Below are 22,208 nucleotides of genomic sequence, written 5' to 3'. Positions count from 1 at the left end.
TAAATGGAGATGATATAAAGAGGGAGTTTTAATTTTTATTTGTTTATTTTTAATAGACAACACATTCGTGTGCTCCATAATTCAGAAGGCACAAGAGGTTATATAGTGAAAATGTCTCTATTGCTCCATCCCCTACCATCTAGCTCTCCTCCTTGGACTCAATAAATGTTGTTGTAACCTTCCAGGAGTTTTATGCATAGACAAGAAGATAAACATATTATTCTCTCCCCCTTTACACAATGTTACACAAGTGTTAGCCACTTATTCTGCATCCTTCAGTTTTTACTTAGTATATCTTGGATACCATTTCCTATGAATATATAAAAACTCTTCTCATTTTTTATGCTACATACTTTTCCATCATATGAATGTATTCTAATTTATTCAGCAAGTCTCTACTAATAGTCATTTGGGTTTTCTCTAATCTTTTGCATTTATAAACAGTGCTGCCATAAATAACTCTACATATGTCGTCTTGCACAAGGAAAACTCCATATGCGCATAACTTCCTAGAAGTGCAGTTACAGGTCAAGGGTCAGATGCAGTTATAATTTTGATGCATATTTCTTAACAGCCCTCTGTAGAGGTGATACTAATTGTTTTAAAATGTCCCTCTTTTGATGTAAATGAGGGGTAAAATCAGGTCAGAACTTAGAGTGTAAGGAGGCTGGATTAGAGGTGGGCAGGCAGGAACCAGTTTGGAGGCCACTGCAATAGTGCAGGAGAAACCCGCCTAGAACTGAACTATGGGTCAGGACCATTGGACAGAGGAGCTGGAGCAGTGAATTCAAGAAACATTCTGGACTTAGAACTGACAGGATAGAGACACAAACTCGCATTTGGATGTGAGGGTGCAAAGGTCTCTAACAGAGTGACTGGGTGGGTCTGGAAATGGCGTCTGAAGTAAAAAGGCGAAACAAAAGCAGCCAAACAGAGAAGGAAGGAGCCCCCTGGAGCCTCATTTCTTGAAGTGTAGAGACATTTATTATAATGATAATGCTCTTACTTTGTTTCATTCTCCTATATCAAGGAAGATGACCTTCACTCTGGAAAAGGTAAAACAGACACATTAAGAGGGAATTGAAGATTCCCCTTTAAAAAGGCAGATTATTGGTCACATGTGTTTGACACTTCTCCTTCCTGACCCCACGAAAATGATTATAAAACAATGAGCAAATGTTACCCTCCCAGTGATGAAGAGAACAGGAGGGAGGTCACTGCGGAAAAACATTCTCAGCAAATATATAGGAGGTGAGAAATGGAGAAGAGAGTGGTCATTGATGAAGTGGGTGGAGGACAGTGAGCCCAGAGGAGCAGGCAGCGAGAGAGAGAGACAGCTGCACGTTACCCCAGCAGAACCACAGTGGGGCTCAGGCCTCCGAGATGCTATGAGGGTGGACGGTGTAGAGGAAGCAGGAGACATAGCCACCGCTGAACTGAGGAGGACTGGCCAATGGTACATGGAACAGTCAATTCCCAAACAACACACAGGGCAGCCAGGGATCCATCCCCAGTCGAGGGTTCAGTTCAATGGTCCCAAAGCAGGGGCTTCCACCTCTAATACTGGAGTCCTGGTGTGATGCAGGCTCACTGCCAAAATGAAATGAAATCTGCCACCTGACCAGCCCAGTCTCACTCTTAAATATGAAAAGACAAAGATCATCAGACATTTGAGAAAAAGCCTCTGGCATGAAAAAAAAATAAAGATAAATGGGGGAGGGGTAACATAACGTCCATAATGGACATATTCCATTATTTCTCTTTAGAGAAATAATTTAGGAAACAGAAGACTAAAGAAATTTTCAGTAACTAATAGGTAATCAGGGAGATTTGAGGAGGTGTTGCATCCCTAAACAAGTATAGGATGCTATGAAAGGAAGACCAGAAAATAAATGAGAGCTCCTGGAAATAAAAGATAGGATTATGGAAATTGAAATTTCAATAGAAAGTGTTGGGAGGTAAGAGAATTAAAGAAGTAGTTTCATGTCTGGATAAGAGAAACATCCAGAAAAAAAGTAAAGAGAAAAACAGAAGAGAAGAAATTCTCAAATAAGAAAACAAAATAATTCCCCAAAGCTGAAGGACAACTTGTAAAGGGGACACCAAGAATACAGCACAGTGAGTGAATAAGGGACCCACATATGAGCACCATCATGGTGAAATTTTTTTTTTTTTTTTTTGCGGTACGCAGGCCTCTCACTGTTGTGGCCTCTCCCATTGCGGAGCACAGGCTCTGGACACACAGGCTCAGCGGCCATGGCTCACGGGCCCAGCTGCTCTGCGGCATGTGGGATCTTCCTGGACCGGGGCACAAACCCGTGTCCCCTGCATCGGCAGGCGGACTCTCAACCACTGTGCCACCAGGGAAGCCCCATCATGGTAAAATTTTAGAATAGCAATGATAAAGACAGGATCCTAAAATTTCCCTAGAGGAGAAGAAAATTTACCTCTAAAAATATAAGAATCAGACTGGTCTCAGGGCTCTCATTAGCAAAGCCTAGACTGATGCCTTCAACATTCTGTGAAAAAAGCAATTTTCAACAAAGCGGCCTATATCCATCCAAATTATCATTCAAGTGTGAGGGTGGAGCTATAACACTTTGAGAAGCTAGGGACTCAGAAAATCTATGACACACCGCCCGCTCCTTTTTTGCTTTCTTTCTTTTTTAATAACAATTTTTTAAATTGAAGTATAGTAAATTTACAATGCTGTGTTAGCTTCAGGTGTACTGCAAATTGATTCAGTTACATATATATATATATATATATATATATATATATATATATATATATATATATTCTTTTTCAGATTCTTTTCCATTATAGGTTATTACAAGACACTGAGTATCCCTGTGCTATATGGTAGGTCTTTGTTGTTTATTTTATACACAGTAGTATATATACATTAATTCCAAACTCCTAATTTATCTCTCCCCACACACATACACTCCTTTTTAAGAAATTACCTGAGATGTGGTGCAGCAAAATGATAGCCTAAACAAAAACAAAAACAAAGGGAGGGAGGGAGGAAGAGAAGAAGGAAGGAAGGAAGGAAGGAAGGAAGGAAAGAAGGAAGGAAGGAAGGGAAGGAGGGAGGGAGGGAGGGAGGGGAGAGAAAACAGTGAGCCCAGTCAAGGGCATCAGTGAAAAGAGGTCCCCGACCAACAACTATGTAAGAGAAAAGCAACACGCCCAAATTAGAGCATATAATGGAGAGGGCCCCGTGTGAGGTCCCTGTGAAAAAGAGGAACCTCAGAAATAGAATACTCGATAAGCTGAAAAGTAGGAAACAAACATGAAGAAATAATCATGGCAAGTAAAGAGAAGAAGAGAAGGGGGAAGGGGAAGGAGAAGAAAGGCAATCTGAAACTATGAAAAACTAAAACAAATAAAAGAAAGAAACATAATTATAGGATATTGCTGGCTCTGTAATAAACAACATTTACATTGTTACAAATGTAAACATTATTTATTGGTTTTAAACTTTTAGAACCAACTAATAGGCAAAGCACAGAAGACTTAATTATGGTTAGAAAATTATATATACAGGTAATCAACTTTGAGCATTTAAAGTAAATGTTCAGAAGACAGAAGCTGGGAAGGGGAGCTAAAAGGGAAAGGTAGGAGTGATATCCTTATCCTTCAACATAGTGAGTCAAAACTACTATCAATAGCTGATGGTATGAGAAATAAAGATATAAATGTGTTACTTAAAGAAACATAGGTAATCAACAGATTTATTTTTATTTTATTTAGAGGAATTAAATAAAAATAGCTATACAACCGTGTTGTGAGTAGGGTGGGGGAGAGTTATTTGGATGATATATATAAACGAAATCCTTATTTTTCATAGTTATAAATCAAGAAAGGATGTTTTAAACTGAGAAATCCAGAAACGGCCACATAAGCACATTATTTAGAGATATAGAAGTCATTCCCAGAATAAAGAGCTAAAAGACTTAGAAGCAGTTGCCTCGGGGAGCAGGACTAGAGGGGGAAGGAATGAGGTGGGACTGTTCCTTGCAGGCTCTTCTGTTCTACTTTATTTTTAACCATGTACATGAATTACTTGGATATAAAAATTTAAGTACATCACAAGATAGATGAGAGCTTACGTGGCTGCAGATGAATTCTGGGGGCCAGATTCCGATGAATTAGACACAGGGTCATGAAATACCTTGCAGGTAGGACTGAAAAACAACCTGGGTAAATGATGAGGACATTAGAGATAAGAAAATGTTCTGATTTTCACAAAGAGACAGAAGGTATTTCTGGAAACTATACACCAAATGGCTCAATATAGAATCCTGGCAAAATTCTAGCACAGATTATTAAACAGATGGCTTGGGAGTGCTTTGTGATTTATTTATTTATTTATACTCTGCCTCCTTCCAAAAAGAAGGATTTGTAGTGGCTTATAGAGAGATGTACAATACAATAAGATTTTTAAAAATTTTTAATGAGAAAAGAGTCTCAAAAAGTTAAACATAAAAGTACTATATGATCCAACAGATCCACTTGCAGGTATATACCCACAAGAACTGAAACATGTTCACATAAAAACTTGTAAATGAATGTTTGTAGCAACATTATTCATGATAGCCAAAAAGTGGAAACCCAAATGTCCATGGAAAAACAAAATGTGGTACATCCATTGTGAACAATGGAATATTATTAGGCTATGAAAAGGAATAAAGTATTGATACATGCTACAATGTGAGTGAAGCCAGACATAAAGGGCCACATAAGTATATGACTCCGTTTATACAAAATGTCCAGGATACACAAATCCATAGACAGAAAGTAGATCATTGATTGCCAAAGGTTGAGGAGAAGAGGGATTGAGGATGGGTAATGGGGTGATGAAAATGTTTTGGAATTAGGTAGTGGGGATGTGAATATACTAAAAACCACGAACTGTACACTTTAAAAGAGTGAATTTTAGAGTATGTGAATTCTATCTCAGTTAAAAAGCATTATTATGGGGAAGATTGAGGAAAGGAGGATGAAGAGAAAAGGAGAGAAAATAAAGAGGAATCAAGTCAGTATACAGCACATATACTGTATAATTCCATATAGGTGATAAAGGTGGATCATGACTTTGACCATGAGCTTTCCAGAAGCCACTACAAGCTTGGAAATAGTGTCAATTAAATGATTCCCAGCATGCATAAGATAAACATGAAATGGTTGCTCAGGAGAATCACAGCTTTTCCTGGTGCAGATGCCCAATAGAAATTTCTGTGTGTCTTTGTATAGTGGTCCATTGGCAACAACATCCCTACCATAACTCCAGTCACATATCTTCAAGTTGCTCAAACTAGGCATAAAGTCCAAGGATAATTCAGTAAAGGCACTTTAATGAGGGGCCTAAAGGGTGCGGGATATGCAAGCAGCTCCTGTTGATAAAATGTGGATTCTCTGGAGCAGTGGTTTCCAACCTTGGCTGTGCATTAGAAAGCACTGGGGAGCTTTTGCAAACTACCAACGCAAGACTCCATCAACCAGAAAGTCTGACTTTTTTGAGATTCCAAGTGATGCTAACATACATACTGTCCCCAACTTATGATGGTTCGACTCCTGATACTTTGACTTTACAATGACGTGAAAGTGATATGCACTCAGTAGGAGCCATACCTGGAATTTCGAATTTTGATTTCTGGGCTAACAATATGCAGTACAATATTCTCTCATGATCCTGGGCAGTGGCAGTGAGCCAAAGCTCCCAGTCAGCCAGGGGATCATAGAAGTAAACAACCAATACAGTTACAACCATTCCTTACCTGTAAGACCTTTTTGTTTTTCACTTTCAGTACAACTTTCAATCAATTACATGAGATATTCAACACTTAATTATAAAATAGGCTCTCAGTTAGATGATTTTGCCTAATGGCTAATGTAAGTGTTCTGAACATGTTTATTGTAGGCTAACCTAAGCTATGATGTTTGGTAGGTTAAGTGTATTAAATATGTTATTGGGCGAGGGAGGCAGGGGGGCTTGCAGGATATCAGTCCCCCGAGCAGGGACTGAACCTTGACCATGGCAGTGAAAACCCGGAATCCTAACCACTAGGCCTCCAGGGATCTCCCTATTAAATGCATTTTTTTTCTTTTTTTTTGCGGTACGTGGGCCCCTCACTGTTGTGGCCTCTCCCGTTGCGGAACACAGGCTCCGGACCCTCAGGCTCAGCAGCCATGGCTCACTGGCCCAGCCGCTCCGCGGCATGTGGGATCTTCCCTGACTGGGGCACGAACCCGTGTCCCCTGCGTCGGCAGGCGGACTCTCAACCACTGCGCCACCAGGGAAGCCCTAAATGCATTTTTGACTTAATGATATTTTCAACTTACAATGGGCTTATGGGGACGTAACTCCATGGGAAGACAAGAAGCCAAGTCTGAGAACTACAGACTAAATACAATAGAAGAGTCGTACATCCCTCATGGAATCCTCTATGAATATTATTTCTTCCTCAGTTTTTCATAAGTTCAAGGTTATGACAGTTAAACATATATTTGCATGGCTAATATTTTCTGAATGCCTGCTATGTTCCAGGCAGGTGCTGTATAGTGCCCCTGAGAATTAATGTGTGACTCAACCTCCATCCTCAAGGAGCTGACATTTGATCCACATTATGAACACCCCAGCTGGTGACCACAAGAAAGGGAGGTAAGTGAGGAGATGGGGGGAACACAAGGCAGGCAAAAGAGGCAGCCCTGAGTTGGTGGGGAGCTCCCGGTAGAACGTATAGCTCATCTGAGCCCTGAAGGAAAGGTTCATCAGGAAAGAGGAGGGTGGAGAATGGTGCAGTGCGTTGAATATTTTTCTCAGTGATTTGGGTGAGTACAGTCATCCCGTGGTATCGCAGAGGACTGGTTCCAGGACCCACCACGGATACCCAAATCTGTGGATGCGCAAGTCCCATAGTCAGCCCTCCATATCCCAGGTTCTGCATCTGAGGATTCAACCAACCTCAATACTGTATTTACTGAAAAAAATCTGCCTATAAGTGTACCCACACAATTCAAACCCATGTTGTTCAAGGGTCAATTGTATTAGTAAATATACATTATGAATGTGAGGTGCCATCCTTCTCTGGAACAGCTGGAGGAGTAGCCCTTCTGCTGCATGGCTGAATTGGAACCCAAAGCATGCTGGCAGGGGAGAGGAACCCAAAGAAAAACTAAATGAGACACAGGAGCAGGGGAAGGCGACGGAGAAGTGTGAGCAGCCCCAAAGAGTGTCTACCAGAGGCTTTGCATATGCTCTAATTTCATCCCACCATAACACTGTAAGAATTTGACATTTTACAATTGAAGAAAATTAGGTTTATTGTGTCAAGCCCTGAGTTATCATGGCCAAGTGTGGGCCCAGAACATAGTCCAGGCCTGACCCACTCCCAGGTCCAGATTCTTTCCATTATTCAACGTATACCAAGGCTTATACTTGGATTCAACACATCGACTGCTCATAAATGAGATGGAAGACTTGGTTCAACAGCACTTCCTGTGGGGGAAAATGTTAATAGCTATAAGCTCAAGCACAAGTCTTAGGTGTGTAAGGAGGAGTGTGAGAGGCAGATGGTGTCATGGGAAGGATCCATGTTATTTGGAATCGGGATACCTGGGCTCAAAATTCAGCTTCAATACTTACTAGGTGTGTGATTTTGGGCAAGATACTGTGCATTCCTGAGTCTCAGCTTCCTAATCTATAAAAAGGGGATAATAAGGCCTATATCACAGGATTGTTGTGAACATTACAGATAACGTAGGTACAGACAAGAAGCAGATATTTCCATTACTCAGTTATTACACATAACTGAGAAAAGACATATCTGGAATATATCAAAAACTCCTAAATAAGTTCTTAAAAGACAGACAATCCAATTTTTAAAGTAGTCAGAAGACTTGAAGGGGCTTTTCACAAAAGATGATATGCAAGTGGCCAATAAGCACACGATAAGATACTGAACAGTATTTATTGTGAGGGAAATGCAAATTAAAACCACTGAGATAGCTTCTTTTCGGCCGGAACAGCCATCTTCCAGTAATTTGCCAAAATGACCAACACAAAGAGAAAGAGGAGGGGCACCTGCTATATGTTCTTTAGGCCTTTTAGGAAACACAGAGTTGCTCCTTTGGCCACATACATGCGAATCTACAAGAAAGGTGATATTGTAGATATCAAGGGAATGGGCACTGTTCATAAAGGAATGCCCCACAAATGTTACCATGGCAAAACTGGGAGAGTCTACAGTGTTACCCAGCATGCTGTTGGCATCATTGTAAACAAACAAGTTAAGGGCAAGATTCTTGCCAAGAGAATTAATGTGCATATCGAGCATATTAAGCACTCTAAGAGTCAAGATAGCTTCCTGAAACGGGTGAAGGAAAATGATCAGAAAAAGAACGAAGCCAAAGAGAGAGGTACTTGGGTTCAACTGAAGCTCCAGCCTGCTCCACCCAGAGAAGCACACTTCGTGAGAACCAGTGGAAAGGAGCCTAAGCTGTTGGAGCCCATTCTCTATGAATTCATGGCATGATGGGTGTAAAGAAAATAAAAGACCTGGATTGTAAAAACAAACAAACAAAAAACCACTGAGATACTGGTATACTACCAACACAATGATTAAATGAACATGGCTGGCAATGCCAAGTGTTGGCAAGGAAGTGGAGCAACTGGAACTCTAGTAAGTTTGTACTCTGATACAATAACTTTGGGTAACTGGCAGCATCTATTAAAGTTAAACCAACCCCACAACCTAGCAATTTCACTTCTGGGCACTATCTCAATAGAATGAGAGCTTATGTCCACCAAAAGGCAAGTACATGAATGTCCACAGCAGCTTTATTTATAATAGCTCCAAACTGGACACAACCTAAATGTCCATCAATAGTAGACAGGATAAATAAATTGTGGTGTATGCATATAATGTTCTCCTATATAGCAATGAGAAATAATGAACTACTACTCTCATAGACATAACATTGAGCAAGTACAGTACTGTTTCTGGGGTGGGTGCTGGAAGTGTTCTGTATTTTGATCTGGGTGGCAGTCACCTGGCTATGTAAATACATATGTAAAAATTCAGTGTGTTCACTTAAGGCTCATGCACTTTAATGTATGTAAGTTTAACCTCGATAAAGAAAACAAAAAGTTATTGTATGTCATGTGCTTGGCACAGAGTGGGCACTCAATAAATAGCTGTCAAAACTCTCCTTTTCTAGAGAAGAGGAGGCAGCAAACTCATTGCACTGTGTGCTGATTAGGCCACTTGGGAGCCCTGGGTGTGGTACTGGGAGCTTCCCTTTTTAAGAGGGTCACTGACAATCAGAGCATGATATGATGGGGAGATAAGGATGGCAAGGGGTCTGGAACACATAGTAAATGAGGAATGGCTGAAGGAAGTGGAGAGAATGTTGGGGACAATAAAACTTAGGAAGAACATGAAGAATGTCTTCAAGTAGTCAATGGCACTCTGTAGAATAGGAATTAGACATTTCCTTTCTGGTTCTAGGGCAGTGATTCTCAAACTGCAGCTGCAACTGAATCCCCTGGAGGGCTTATTAAAACAGATTACTGAGCTGCACCCCCAGAATTTCTGATTCAGCAGGACCAAGAATCTGCTTTTCTAGCAAGTTCCCAGGCCAAGCTGCTGCTGGTCCAGGGACACACTTTGCTAGTGTAACTGAGCAGGGCAGAACTCTCACAGCAAGTGTTTGCAGCAAAGTAAGTGTTCGTTGCAGGGCACCAAGCAAGGAAGTGGAAGACAAGCCTAAGATCCACTCCCACTTGGTAATTGAGTTAGGGGTTTTTAAAAGGGAAAGACAAAGAAGCTGGGGTTAATCATCATCTTGTGACAGTTCTTACTCATAGTTTTGGGAGTCAGGATGCCTAAGGCTTATGAATCTCTTGTCTGGTGGTCCATGACCCAGGGGTCTTTTAGCTCATCTTGCCCAGGAGAAACAATCTGAGTCTGAACATTAATGATGTTATCGACAACAGCAATTTTAGTCATCTGACTCTGGGTGATCAGTGTTCAGTTAGGACACAACTGAGGTCAGAGGAGACAAGACAGGGAATAAAGTTTTGGATAGAGAGGTTAATCATAAACTCAGCAGGGGAACTTGGTTTGAGGGGACTCAGTTTCAATCCCTATTCCTGTTTTGACTTTCTCCAAATCTTTGAGGGAATGGGGCAATGACTGCTCTGGCTACTTTCTGCTGAAAAGGGGCATAGTCCTGCCTCAATTTGATGAATGGAAATATTGTACACCAAGTTGGAAATATTCCCACGTTCCAGGTTTTGGTTCTAAATCTTGCATAATTAAATTCTTAGTACCTTGGTCTACCCATTTTGGTGTAATAGTTTATAGCATATTTTATACTCAGGTACCCAATTAGAAGTAGGAGGAAGAGTGACAACCTGAACTTTTTTCCCTTTTTGTAACTTGAACTTTAAGAAACCTTGGAAAATAGATCTTCTTCCCTGAGAAATTCAAGAAAATAAGCCTGAAAACCAGTCTGGACCTGGCACTTCTGGAGAGACTTATAGTAAAGAGTTGCCTAATTTTATCTAAGTAGGTTTTAACTTCAGTTGTAGTATTAATATACAAATAACAGGAGCTATTGGCCACTACACATATGACTCCCTTTGCTACTAAAATCTAATCTAAAGCAATTTTATTGTCTAGTACTATTCTGGCTAAAGAACCTAGTGCCTTCTGCTGGGAGGCTATGACTTGAGCTGTTTCATTTGTTACTCTTTCCAAAGTTATAAGAGGAGACTTTGAGACCATAAGATTGCAGTTGCAGTTGCTAGAAGATATTGTTTTTGAGAATAGCTGATGTCCTTGAGTCTGATACAGTTCAGAAAATTCAAGTTCTCAGTAATACAGGAATGTGTCTGAAACCATATCCACAATGGCCATCCAGCTCTATGTTGGATGCCTGAACCAACGTTAGTCTATTTTTGATTTCAAAATGCATTCTTTTCCTTAATGGTTAAAGCAGACGTACAATGCATGTTTGATAGGCCACAAAACAGGTGCTTCTAATTGGCATAAAGTTTAAGTTAAATCATGTATAAGCCAGAATGACTTCCGTATTCTTCAATATGTGAAAATTTCTTCTATCATTTCCCCTTGTGTTTGAAAATCTTTCAATAGAAAGCATTGATCATCAAAAATACTTGTCCCCCAATGCCAGGGTGGTTGTTGCCTGCCCTAGGTTCACCATGTCCCTTGGTGCCTCCTTTTGTTTATATATATTTGCCTAGTTATCACGTTGAGAGAAAACTAATCAGACACAGTGAACAAGCTCAGAGGTATGCTAATGGGGAAACATTTTATAGACTATACATTTTTATCAACTATACCAAATTGTCGCACAAATATCGTACATGTGCTTCTAGCAGTAGACTTAAAGCAAGCAGTGATATATGTCATGGTTAGTTATACTCTGTGACAACTTCACTAGAGAATTTTCTTTCTATCCTGAACAGGGGTCTCCAACCCACAGGCCGTGGGCTGGTACCGGTCGGTGGCCTGTTAGGAACTGGGCCGCACAGCAGGAGGTGAGCAGTGGGCGAGTGAGTGAGCAAAGCTTCATCGGCCACTCCCCATCTTTCCCCATCATTCACATTACTGCCTGAACCATCCCCCACCCATCCATGGAAAAATTGTCTTCCACGAAACCGGTCCCTGGTGCCAAAATGTTTGGGGACCACTGATCCTGAACACTGGAGGCAATAGTATGGTTACAAGTAAAATAATAACTTCCAATTTTGATAAGGAGACATACATTTGGTAAAAAGTTCAATTGAACTAGTAGGATGCGTCTTACGGGTCTGGTTTGTATTCTTGGGTCAGCTGTCTACTACTGCTGTCATCATCATTTTATGCTGATGTCATTTGGGGTTATCAGCCCTTTCTATAGGCCTGATCAGGGCAGAGGCCCTTCTTAAAGGAAATACGAAGTCAAGAGTCAATTCCCTTCAGTTTTACTGATATTGAGCTACTTAGGACTACCTATTATGGGGCCTTTCTTCTAAGTTGGAGCAGTCCTTTCCCATATGCATAATCTCTTCGTTGCAAGTTCTGGGGTATCTGATCTTCATCCAAAGATAGATTGCTGTGATAAGCTTCAGAAACAAACAGAGTATCCTTTTAATAATTCAATTGAACTTTACAATAATGTAACATACCAAGAAGGAGCTGTCTGGGAAGTGTCTTAAGCAGTAAACACAGACCTCAATGAACAAAACTAGAATTTAATATCCACTGAAACATAATCTTTTTTTCTAAAATTACCCTCATTTCTACCAAATATAGCCAAATTAAGACCAATTCTTTTGCAACATAAGTCTGGTTTCAAGCTTGGCCTGATTATTTACATACATGTAATGGATCACAAAAGCTATTTTATTTTATTTTATTTTTTTGGCCACACCACACAGCTTGCGGGATCTTAGTTCCCCGACCAGGGATCAAACCCGGGTCCCTGCAGTGAAAGCACCAAGTCCTAACCACTGGACTGCCAGGGAATTCACAAAGGCTATTTTAAATTAGCTGTGTTGGAATTTTTCATAAGATACCTCAGATTGAACTTTTAAGAAGCCTCTCAAGACTGGGAAAGCCATGCCAAGGACTTGCCATCAGATTCTGCCTGTGATATCTACAGATTTGGGTGAATTCCTCTCTTCTCAGTTTCCCTAACATATCTTGAGATTCCTGCACCAGTAAGGAGGTGGCCTTTCTTGTTCACCTGTTAAGGCTATTGGGAACTTAAGAGTTTCCAATTTCTAGAGGGATTAGGTAGAGAGAAAAGGTAAATGTTTCAATTCTGCTTACAAATGTATAATTTACCAAATTGCTGTAAGTCATAATTAGCTTAAGGGGAATGGTTTCCTTATATTTGGAAAACATAGATTAAAAGCCAGCAGTATTTCAGACCAAAAAAACATTAAAAATTATAACCATATTAATCAGATCACTCAGTACTATGTAACTAATCCTTTTTGTTAACAGTTTTATGAAGTCATCAGGTTTTCCATTAGAATTCTTTAATTTCTTACTCAGTTCAGCAGTATGATCTGAAAGTTATCAGAAATCTGGACTTGTCAGAAAGTCCTTTCTATGAATCTTCTTGAAGATGAAGCATTTTTGCAAAAGCACTAGTGTAAAACAATAACTGTCCATGAATGACAAAAGACTTAAAAAGGCACAAAGATCTGATTACATTGCAATGACAAAGAAATCTGATTATTTTTGTGACATACTATATTAAAGGAATATAACATTATATCAGGACATATTCAAATCTTAGAAATTTCATATAATTTCTAGAAAATTTATATTAATGCCATTTTACCTATGCAATATAACCTAAGAATGTTTATTACCACTCATTTGACAATGTTTCTCATGTAATTTAACATTCCAAGTAATCCTAAATTAGTTTACTATCTCTCAGATGCCTCAGAGGTCCTTGGAAACATCCCAAAGTTAGCTGGAGGTCAAAGGAACTTCAATTAGAATTTGATATTTGGGAAGTTTGTCAAAAATATTTTTTAAAAAATTTAAAACACTGAGTGAAATAGAATCATGGGTCACTGTGAAACAATACTTATTCACTTAACCAAAGTGATAGTAAAAGATTTCAAAGGTAATACAGAAAGTTACAACGGGTCGCTTAAAAGGTGAAGAAACTTATAGTCTGTTATCAAAAGCAGCTCAATATTCCAAGAAAACTCTGTACTCTTAACACAGCGGAAACAAATTCTAGTTGTGCACCATTTTATCTTTAATATTAAAATTCACTTAATCAATTAAATGTATTCTAATTTTAGTCAGTCCTGACCACACATGGAATTCCCTTCTAAAGACCCTTTTTTTCTTATAAACCTTGTACACTTTCTATATTCATATTAATTTGTCCCTTATTTTCTTTCCCATTTAGAAATACTGAGGGATTTCCCTGGTAGCCCAGTGGTGAAGACTCCACACTTCCACCACAGGGGTCACAGTTTTGATCCCTGGTCAGGGAACTAAGATCCCACATGTTGCATGACGTGGCCAAAAAAACAAAGTAAAATAAATTTTAAAAATTAAAAAAAAAAAGAAAGAATCAGCTTTAGGACAAAATTATTTTCTTTTCCCTTAATAAAATGCATTTCCATTCCTTATACCTTCTTTTCCCTCACATACAAAGATGTTTTCCTTATTCATTTTTAGTAGTTTTAATTACATATAATAATTAGAATTCTTAACCTTTAAAAACCTTAGTTTCTAGTGAAAACTTAAAAGGAAACAGTTATGAACTGTCTTTTACACTAGCATTCTATCCATACTCATATTTCTCTTCAGGTCATATAAATCTTTTGCCTTTTACATTAGCATTCTGTAGATTGGCAAACATAAACAGTACTTATGGTTTCAAAAAACACATGCTTTCTTATAGAAAATATCTTGGTGTGGCACCAAAAATATTTATTAATAGTCCTAAATATCTTTAGCTTTCTGTAAAAAGAAGCCTACATTCAGTAATTAATGTTCCAGTCTCTTATTTTATTTGGAAGTGACCTAGATATTTAATAAACTTCCATCATTTAACTTAATTTAGCAAAACTCTAAAGCTTCAAGCTACCAAAAATCTGGAGAGACTTTTTTTTTTTTTAACAAACGCTGGTGAAGAAGGATAATATTTCAAGTCAGAAATATTTTCTCAAGGACATTTTATATAGAGATTCTTTTTCTTCATAAGTTTTCATTTTCCCTTAGATAATTCTATCATTTCAAGACTTAACACTTATTCTTTTTTTTTAATTTAACTTAATTTATTTTTTCTACAGCAGGTTATTAGTTATCTATTTTGGAGAAATTATTTTTAAGTAGACATTCCTAAGACATAATTATTCCTAAAGAGTTTACCTAAAAACTCTCATTTCATTTACATTTAATTTACTTATAAAAATTTCATTATATCAAGTTATTTTTCTTGATGACAAATTTTTGTAACAGAAATAATAAGATCCCTCACAGATACAGAGAACAAACTAGTGGTTACCAGCGGAGAGGGGGAAGGGGGAGGGGCAAGATAGGGGTAGAGGGTTAAGAAGTACAAACTACTATGTACAAAATAAATAAGCTACAAGGATATATTGCACAGCACAGGGAATATAGTAAATATTTTATAATAACTATAAATGGAGTATATCCTTTAAAACTTGTGATTCACTATATTGTACACCTGAAACTTACATTATATTATAAATGAACAATACCTCAATAAAAAAAAGAAAAAACAGAAAGGAAGAAATAAGATCTTTTTTGACTTTCAGTAAACCTAGGTATAATAAAAGTATTAATGTTGATGACTCTAAAGACATGTCTATATTAATTAAACCAACAAGCTTAAACTAACTTTATTTTTTTATTTTTTGTAATATAAATTTATTTATTTATTTTTGGCTGCATTGGGTCTTTGTTGCTGCGCGCAGGCTTTCTCTAGTTGCAGTGAGCAGGGGTTACTCTTCATTGCGGTGCGCGGGTTTCTCATTGCGGTAGCTTCTCTTGTTGCCGGGTGCGGGCCCTAGGTGCACAGACTTCAGTAGTTGTGGCACGTGGGCTCATTAGCTGTGGCTCACAGGCTCTAGAGCGCAGGCTCAGTAGTTGTGGCGCACGGGCTTAGTTGCTCCTTGGCATGTGGGATCTTCCTGGACCAGGGATCAAACCCGTGTACCCTGCGTTGGCAGGCGGATTCTTAACTACTGCACCACCAGGGAAGTTCCTTAAACTAACTTTAATACCAGATAATAATTTAATACTGAATATTTTGCAGATCACATGAACCTGAAATTAATTTGGGTTAGTTTCTTTTCTATTTCTTTCTTTTTTTTTTTTTGATTTTTTTCACATTAGTTTTTTTGTGTGTGTGTGTTACGTGGGCCTCTCACTGTTGTGGCCTCTCCCATTGCGGAGCACAGGCTCTGGACGCGCAGGCTCAGCGGCCATGGCTCACGGGCCCAGCCGCTCCGCAGCATGTGGAATCTTCCCGGGCCGGGGCACGAACCCGTGTCCCCTGCATCGGCAGGCGGACTCTCAACCACTGCGCCACCAGGGAAGCCCATCACATTAGTTTTTAATTGAATCATATTAATGACAAAATAAATATGTGCTTGTTTTTGTATTAGTTTATTTTATATCTTTTCTATTTCTGAAAATTTAAATAAGCGCTTAATTTCCTTTCAGCCAATTAAACAGAGTTCACTTACAAATTAATTTTGATAATACCATCCAAAGGAAAAGACATATATTTGTAATGCACACATAGACATATAGACAGACACAATCTCATAGCTTCATTTTAAAGCTTAGTCATGAATCAGGTATTATAATATAAAACTCACTAGTTTATAAATAACAGTTGGAATAAGTTAAGTTTAAAACGATCTCTTTTCTCTTTTTTTCTCTCAGTCTGAGGAATTGGAAATGGTCTAGATAAGAGGAAGATAAAATTTCCTGAGAGCCGTGGTAGAATACTTACATCTCAAAGGCACAGGTAGAGAAAAGCAAGTTTTTCCTAGAAGCACTTGTTCCCTTAGGGTCAGAATTCTGAAAAGATGTTTTATCAAGTTGGCAACCCAGTTTTGGGGAACTATAACTAAAGGTGGTCTAATTTTGTAGTATTCTAAAAGGCTATTTTTAGGAACTGAACTTTTGTTTGTCATGTGTGCCAATTAAAATACTGCATCTTCTTTGATAGAAATATACACTCTCTCTCTCTCTCTCTCTCTCTCTCACACACACACACACACACACACACACACACACACACACACGACAGATGTCAAACCAATTCCAAAAGGTTTAAAGCCGAACCAATTCCAAAAGCAACCTTAGGCTCATACTTTTATCAAACCCAATCCCTCCCCCAATATCCAGCAATGGGCCTAGGAGGGCATCAATATACAAACCTAAAAGTTTTTGGCCTACACCATTGTGCTGGTTGTTTACCGGTAGATGTCTTCTAATCCAAAAACCATTCCTTCACCACAAGCCTGGAATATTGCCTAGGGTTGCTGATGCTTGGTCAAAAAAGGAATTCCCCAGTTGGATCTCCTGGCCAAAAGACCTCAGTTGCCAGATCTGCTAAGGGAAGACTGCACTGGCAGAGGGCCACAGACCACAGGCACTAACTTCAGAGGAACCTGAGAGGTCCCTTCATGGTCGCCAAATTATAACCTAGCAAAAGGGCTCATGAGCCCACCATGTAGAAAGCCAAACTCTGAAAGCAGGTGTTGCAGCAAAATAAGAGTTTATTGCAGGGCACCAATCAAGGGAGTGGGATCCAAGCCTCAGATCCACTCCCACTTGGTCTTTGAGTTAGGGGTTATTAAAGGGGAAGGAAAAGAAGCTGGGATTAGTCATCTTATGACATTTCTTAACCATAATTTTGGGAGTCAGGATGCCAAAGGTTTATGTGTCTCTTGTCTGGTGGTCCATGACCCAGGGGTCTGTTAGCTCATCTTGCCCTGGAGAAACAACCTGAGTCTGTACATTAATGATGTTATCGACAACAGCAATTTTAGTCATCTGACTCTGGGTGATAAGTGTTTAGTTTGCACAGGATAGAGGCCAGAGGGGATAAGATGGGAATAGTTTTGGACAGAGAGGTTAATCATAAACTCAGAATGGGGACTCAGTTTTAGGGGGATTCAGTTTCATTAGCCACTGTTCTAGCGTACAAGACCAGGAGATCATTTTGGGTTGTTGTTGATGTAATGTAATTACAGCCGTGATGGATGTAAATATAATAATATTAACAATAATCTATTGAGAACCTAGTGTACTAGCTCCTGTGTTATACACTCTGTCTACATTTTCTCTCAGTAAGGGAGGAATTATTCTCCCCATTTTAGAGAGGAGAAAACTGAGGCTCAGTTTTTCACAGGTCTCATAGCTTACACTAGATTCTTCTGACTTCAAGCCTGAGCATGCTGAAGCTGTGGCTACCTGCAGGGATGCTATAAATGGAATTCCGTTTCTGAGTGGGAGGTTGCACTAGATAATTTCAGAGAGTCCTTCCAACTCTCAAATTTAGACTAGCTTTAACTAGCACTTTTAAGCACCAACTAAATGCCAGGTGCTATGCAACATTCTCTCCAGGATGCGTGTGGCCACTGGTCTAACTCTTAAGATGCTTCTGGGCCATTTCACCTGCTCCTATCCCTCTTGGCATCTGCAGCGACCACCCCTTCACCCTCCATGCAGATGAGAACTCAGTTCATCTGGATATTTGTACACACACCCATATCTGCTGTTTGAGTTCACGTGTGGTAGGGTGGCTGGGTCATCTGGGTGCATTCCTTGGCACCAAGCTGTCTGCAACCTACCCCATGCCACCCCCAAACAGAGCCTGCCAATTCACTCTCCAAGTCTGGCCAGGCAGGCAATGATGTGGAGGAGAACACAAAATCCGGAAGTAGGGGAGGGGCAGCCTCATGCCCTAGAGAGGCCAGAGGAACTGCAGGATATGCTTAATGATCTTGAACTGGAGACTTCACTCTACTGCTCCTGCCTGGCCTCCTGAGAGTCTGGGAAGCAGAGATCAGAGGGCCCTGGGGACGAGGACAGGTCCATGGTCACTTAGAGGATCCTGCGAAGCATGAAATCAGGCCCAAGTCCAAGTGACTCCCCTCTAGGCTGCTATAATCAGACCTTTTCTCTTTGTACATTTTCTTAACATTTAAGGTTTTCAATCCTAACAGAAACAGTAACAAAAACAAAATGCACATCATGTGCATTTCTACACTAAGGAATCTGGGCAGCCGTGATGGATGTAAAAGAATCACGGTGAGGGTACCTAGTTCTTATTTCACTTTGTGTTACATTATCTTGTTTGCTTTCTCCTTGAGTATTTCCAGGATGTCGATCACCTATCCATAGTCCAAGACATGCAGTTGATTTATTGCTTGTAAACTTCCAGATGTTAGCAGGAGTTAGTGTAGTGCAAACATCTCTCACCAAGGAATCAATTCCCACACCCAGTGAAGAACAAACCCCATGGTCCCTGCCTTGAGCAGTAAACAGGTAATTAGCAATGGTTTACTTTGGGAGCCCCAAGGAGGGACTCTAGGAAGGTCAGGGAAAGCGTCCTGGAGGAGATGACGCTTAAAGCAAAAGAATAGATTTCAGGCAAGAGCTTGAGAACACATCACTCCTTCAGATTCTTTCTGCCAGTCTATTCAGTCTTCCATATTTTGGGGTCTCACACTGCTTTCCAGAGCTTGTGAGAGGGAAGGGTAATTTCCTTTCAATTTAGAAGGAGGTAAATCAGAGAATGGCTAAGGGACTACCCAAGGTTTTCTTTCAAATTTAAGAATGACCAAAGGGTGCCCAGCTAGGGCTAGACATTTGAATACACAGCACAGAGGCAATATAAGATAGACTCTGCCCTTGGGAAACTTGTTATTACTGGGAGATATGGTATGTAAATGAAAATCAAAAATAATTGTAAAGGTGTTATGCAAATAATTCAGCTCCCGGCTACTTATCCAGGACTTGCTATCTGCAAGGTGTTCTGTGAGGCACTGGGTAAAGGAGAGGAGTTAGAAATACAGGTAAATATAGTCCCAGCCCTTAAGAACCCACAGTTTAATTGGCTGCAGGAGATGCAGGGTGGCAGGAACAGGAAGCTAACACTTGGTTAAATGTAATAGCTGACACTATGAAAACTGGAGGGTGAAAGGAGTGGAGGGGGCTTGCTGGAATTTGGGGGCTGGATAGAATTTTGCTGAGAAAGCTTCCTGGAGGAGGTGGGCAATGTGATTCTGGAAAACAGAGAAGATAGAGAAAGAGAAGAAGAAAGAGCACATAAGCAAAACCTTTTCACATGCTTGCCTTTCCAGGTTCAGTACAGTAATCACCTCTTCCATGAAGCCTTCCCAGGCATAATTAGACACTGCCCACCCCCCCTCCAGGCTCTTAAAGCATGCCTATTACAAAATATACCTTATTGTTTGTTTCCTTATCTGTTTTTCTCCGATCAAGGGCCCCAGACCACCAAATGAAGGAAGGAAGGAAGGAAGGAAGGAAGGAAGGAAGGAAGGAAGGAAGGAAGAAGGGAAGGCCTTTCACTATAATGTGACTGGGTATTGCATTCACAGTGGGGTGTCTCACTTTGTTTTTGTTTACTTATTTTTACTTTTTACTATTTTATTGAAGTATAACTCACATACGGTGAAAGGCACAAATCATAAGCATACAGCCCAATGAATATTTACATGTTTACAGCTGTGTAGCCACCATCCAGATCAAGTTATAGAATACTTTTAGCATTCCAGACATGGTGGGCTTCCTCACTGACCTGAGTCACTGTCACTGTGGCCCAAGGATCTGAACCAGTAGGGTGATGTAACTGGGAAGCACCATCCAAGAAAATTATGAAAGAATTTCAGGAATTTGGGCTGGAAAAGCCAAGTGTGGCAGGAGGGGGGAGTGGTGGTGGGTGAGATCACTGTGTGTGTGAAGGGCTAACACGCACAAAGCAATAGTCTTGTCCTGTGGGTGGCAGTGGGGAGCCACAGGGAGAAGCATTTCAGTTCCACATAAAACCTTTCTTACAACCAGAGCTGAACCACATTGGAGGCAGCCCCCCAGGAAATGATAAGTAAGGTCCCCATCAGTAAGAGGTGTCAGTCAAGAACAACACTGACAAGCATTTATCAGCAATGATGGGGTGGGGATATGGGACTGAACTGGAGATGGCTCCTTCCAACTCTGAAGCTTCTATGGTTCTGGAATTCTTTGAGAGTGGCAGAGTTCTCAAACATTTGCAGTTGTTATTTAGTTTTGCTTTTTCCCCCCAGAGGATAACTTGTTACTTAATTGCAAGTACTGTGCAGGCCCATCATTATCACCACTGAATAAGTAACTGTCATCACCTATAGACCAACTGAGCCAGAGGGACCCTGGGGCTCCCCTCCCTGGTGCTCACAATCTAGGGGAATGGAGCAGATGCTAGGGTGCCACTGTGAGGGGGGAGGGTACCTGCAAGAGAAGCTGGTTGCCCCACCACATGCCAAGCTGTCATGGGGACACCTACCTACCTATCTCCTCAGCCCTTTCAGCCCTGGTCCCCTTGGTGGGCAAGTGGTCATGATGTCATGGCTCCTGCCACTACTAGGACACTTGGGCAGAGTGACCCTGAAGGACTTTTCTGCTCTGCTTCCAGGTGTCAGCACAGGAAAGGTATCTGGCAGCCTCATGAGCAGGACTACACGGGACCCAACAGCCCCGTGGCCATTTGGGGGGAGTAACAGCCTGTGTCAGCTGCAGGATCCTGGAAGGACTCCCAGTCTGGAATATAACACCCTCCCACTCCACCCTCCATCCAGCTTTTTCCAGCAACAACAACAACAAAAAAAGCAATTTTCCTCAGAACTCTTTTTTTTTCTTTTCCTAGAGGGTTATTTCAGAATTCCTTCAAGTCACTGACCTGCTCTTCCCGCCCTCTCCTCACCCCTCCCCCAACTAGGAAGAAGGGAGAGAGATGGAGTCTGGAAGAACGTCTACATCTTCCTCCATCCCACACCTGTACAGGGCGCCAATGTGATGTGGCAGGTGAAGACCGGCTCTCAGGCCCTTCTGTGGAGCTTAGAGTGATTACCTTTCTGGTGAAAGCCATGAATACTCTACCAAGAAAAAAGCGTATGTATGAAATTTTGCCTTCTATTCCAGGGTAAGATGGGATGCTGTCAGACCCCCGAAGTCCATCAGTGAAGCCCCTAGGTTTAAGAGGGGAGGGCTCGGTGTTTCCTTCACCACCAAAGCACAGGCCAGATCGGTGTCTGGGGAGGGTTTGCAGCTGCCCCGAGGGAGAAGCGCTGGAAGATCCTGCTCCCCAGCCACTCGGTGTACTTACAGGACGTCTCAGGCTCTCAGTTTGCCCAGCCCTAAAATGGGCGTCCAGGCCCTCCAACCCTGGGGGGCTGGATAAAAAGGCTGGAGAGACACGGAGCTGGGTGGGAGCGGGGGTGGCGATGAACCGCGGCTCCCGGTTGGTCTCCCGAAGCCGGGGGAGGGTGGAAACGTGAGTTCAGGAAGGAGGGGAGGCCGGCGCCTGGCACCGCACGAGGAAGGCTCTGGCCCGGACGCGGTGCCCACTGGCGGCCCAGGCGCCCCCGGTGCTCCCTGGGCCCGAGGGCGGGG

The 22,208-nt window shown here is 41.0% G+C and overlaps 1 protein-coding gene across 1 annotated transcript; it reads left to right on the top strand.

The window, feature by feature from the left end:
* Positions 1-8,057: 8,057 nt before the first annotated feature.
* Positions 8,058-8,540, top strand: LOC307048784 (large ribosomal subunit protein eL21-like; the record flags this gene model as incomplete). Its single annotated transcript, XM_079697997.1, has 1 exon — positions 8,058-8,540. The coding sequence occupies one exon, from the start codon at positions 8,058-8,060 to the stop codon at positions 8,538-8,540; it is 483 nt and encodes a 160-aa protein (XP_079554123.1).
* Between the last annotated feature and the right edge of the window lie 13,668 nt (positions 8,541-22,208).

Source organism: Hyperoodon ampullatus (assembly GCF_949752795.1).
Source record: "Hyperoodon ampullatus genome assembly, chromosome: 2".
In the NCBI taxonomy this organism is placed as follows: Eukaryota; Metazoa; Chordata; class Mammalia; order Artiodactyla; family Ziphiidae; genus Hyperoodon; species Hyperoodon ampullatus.
The sequence above is the reverse complement of the archived record's forward strand: the minus strand, read 5'-3'. Positions and strand labels throughout refer to the sequence as shown.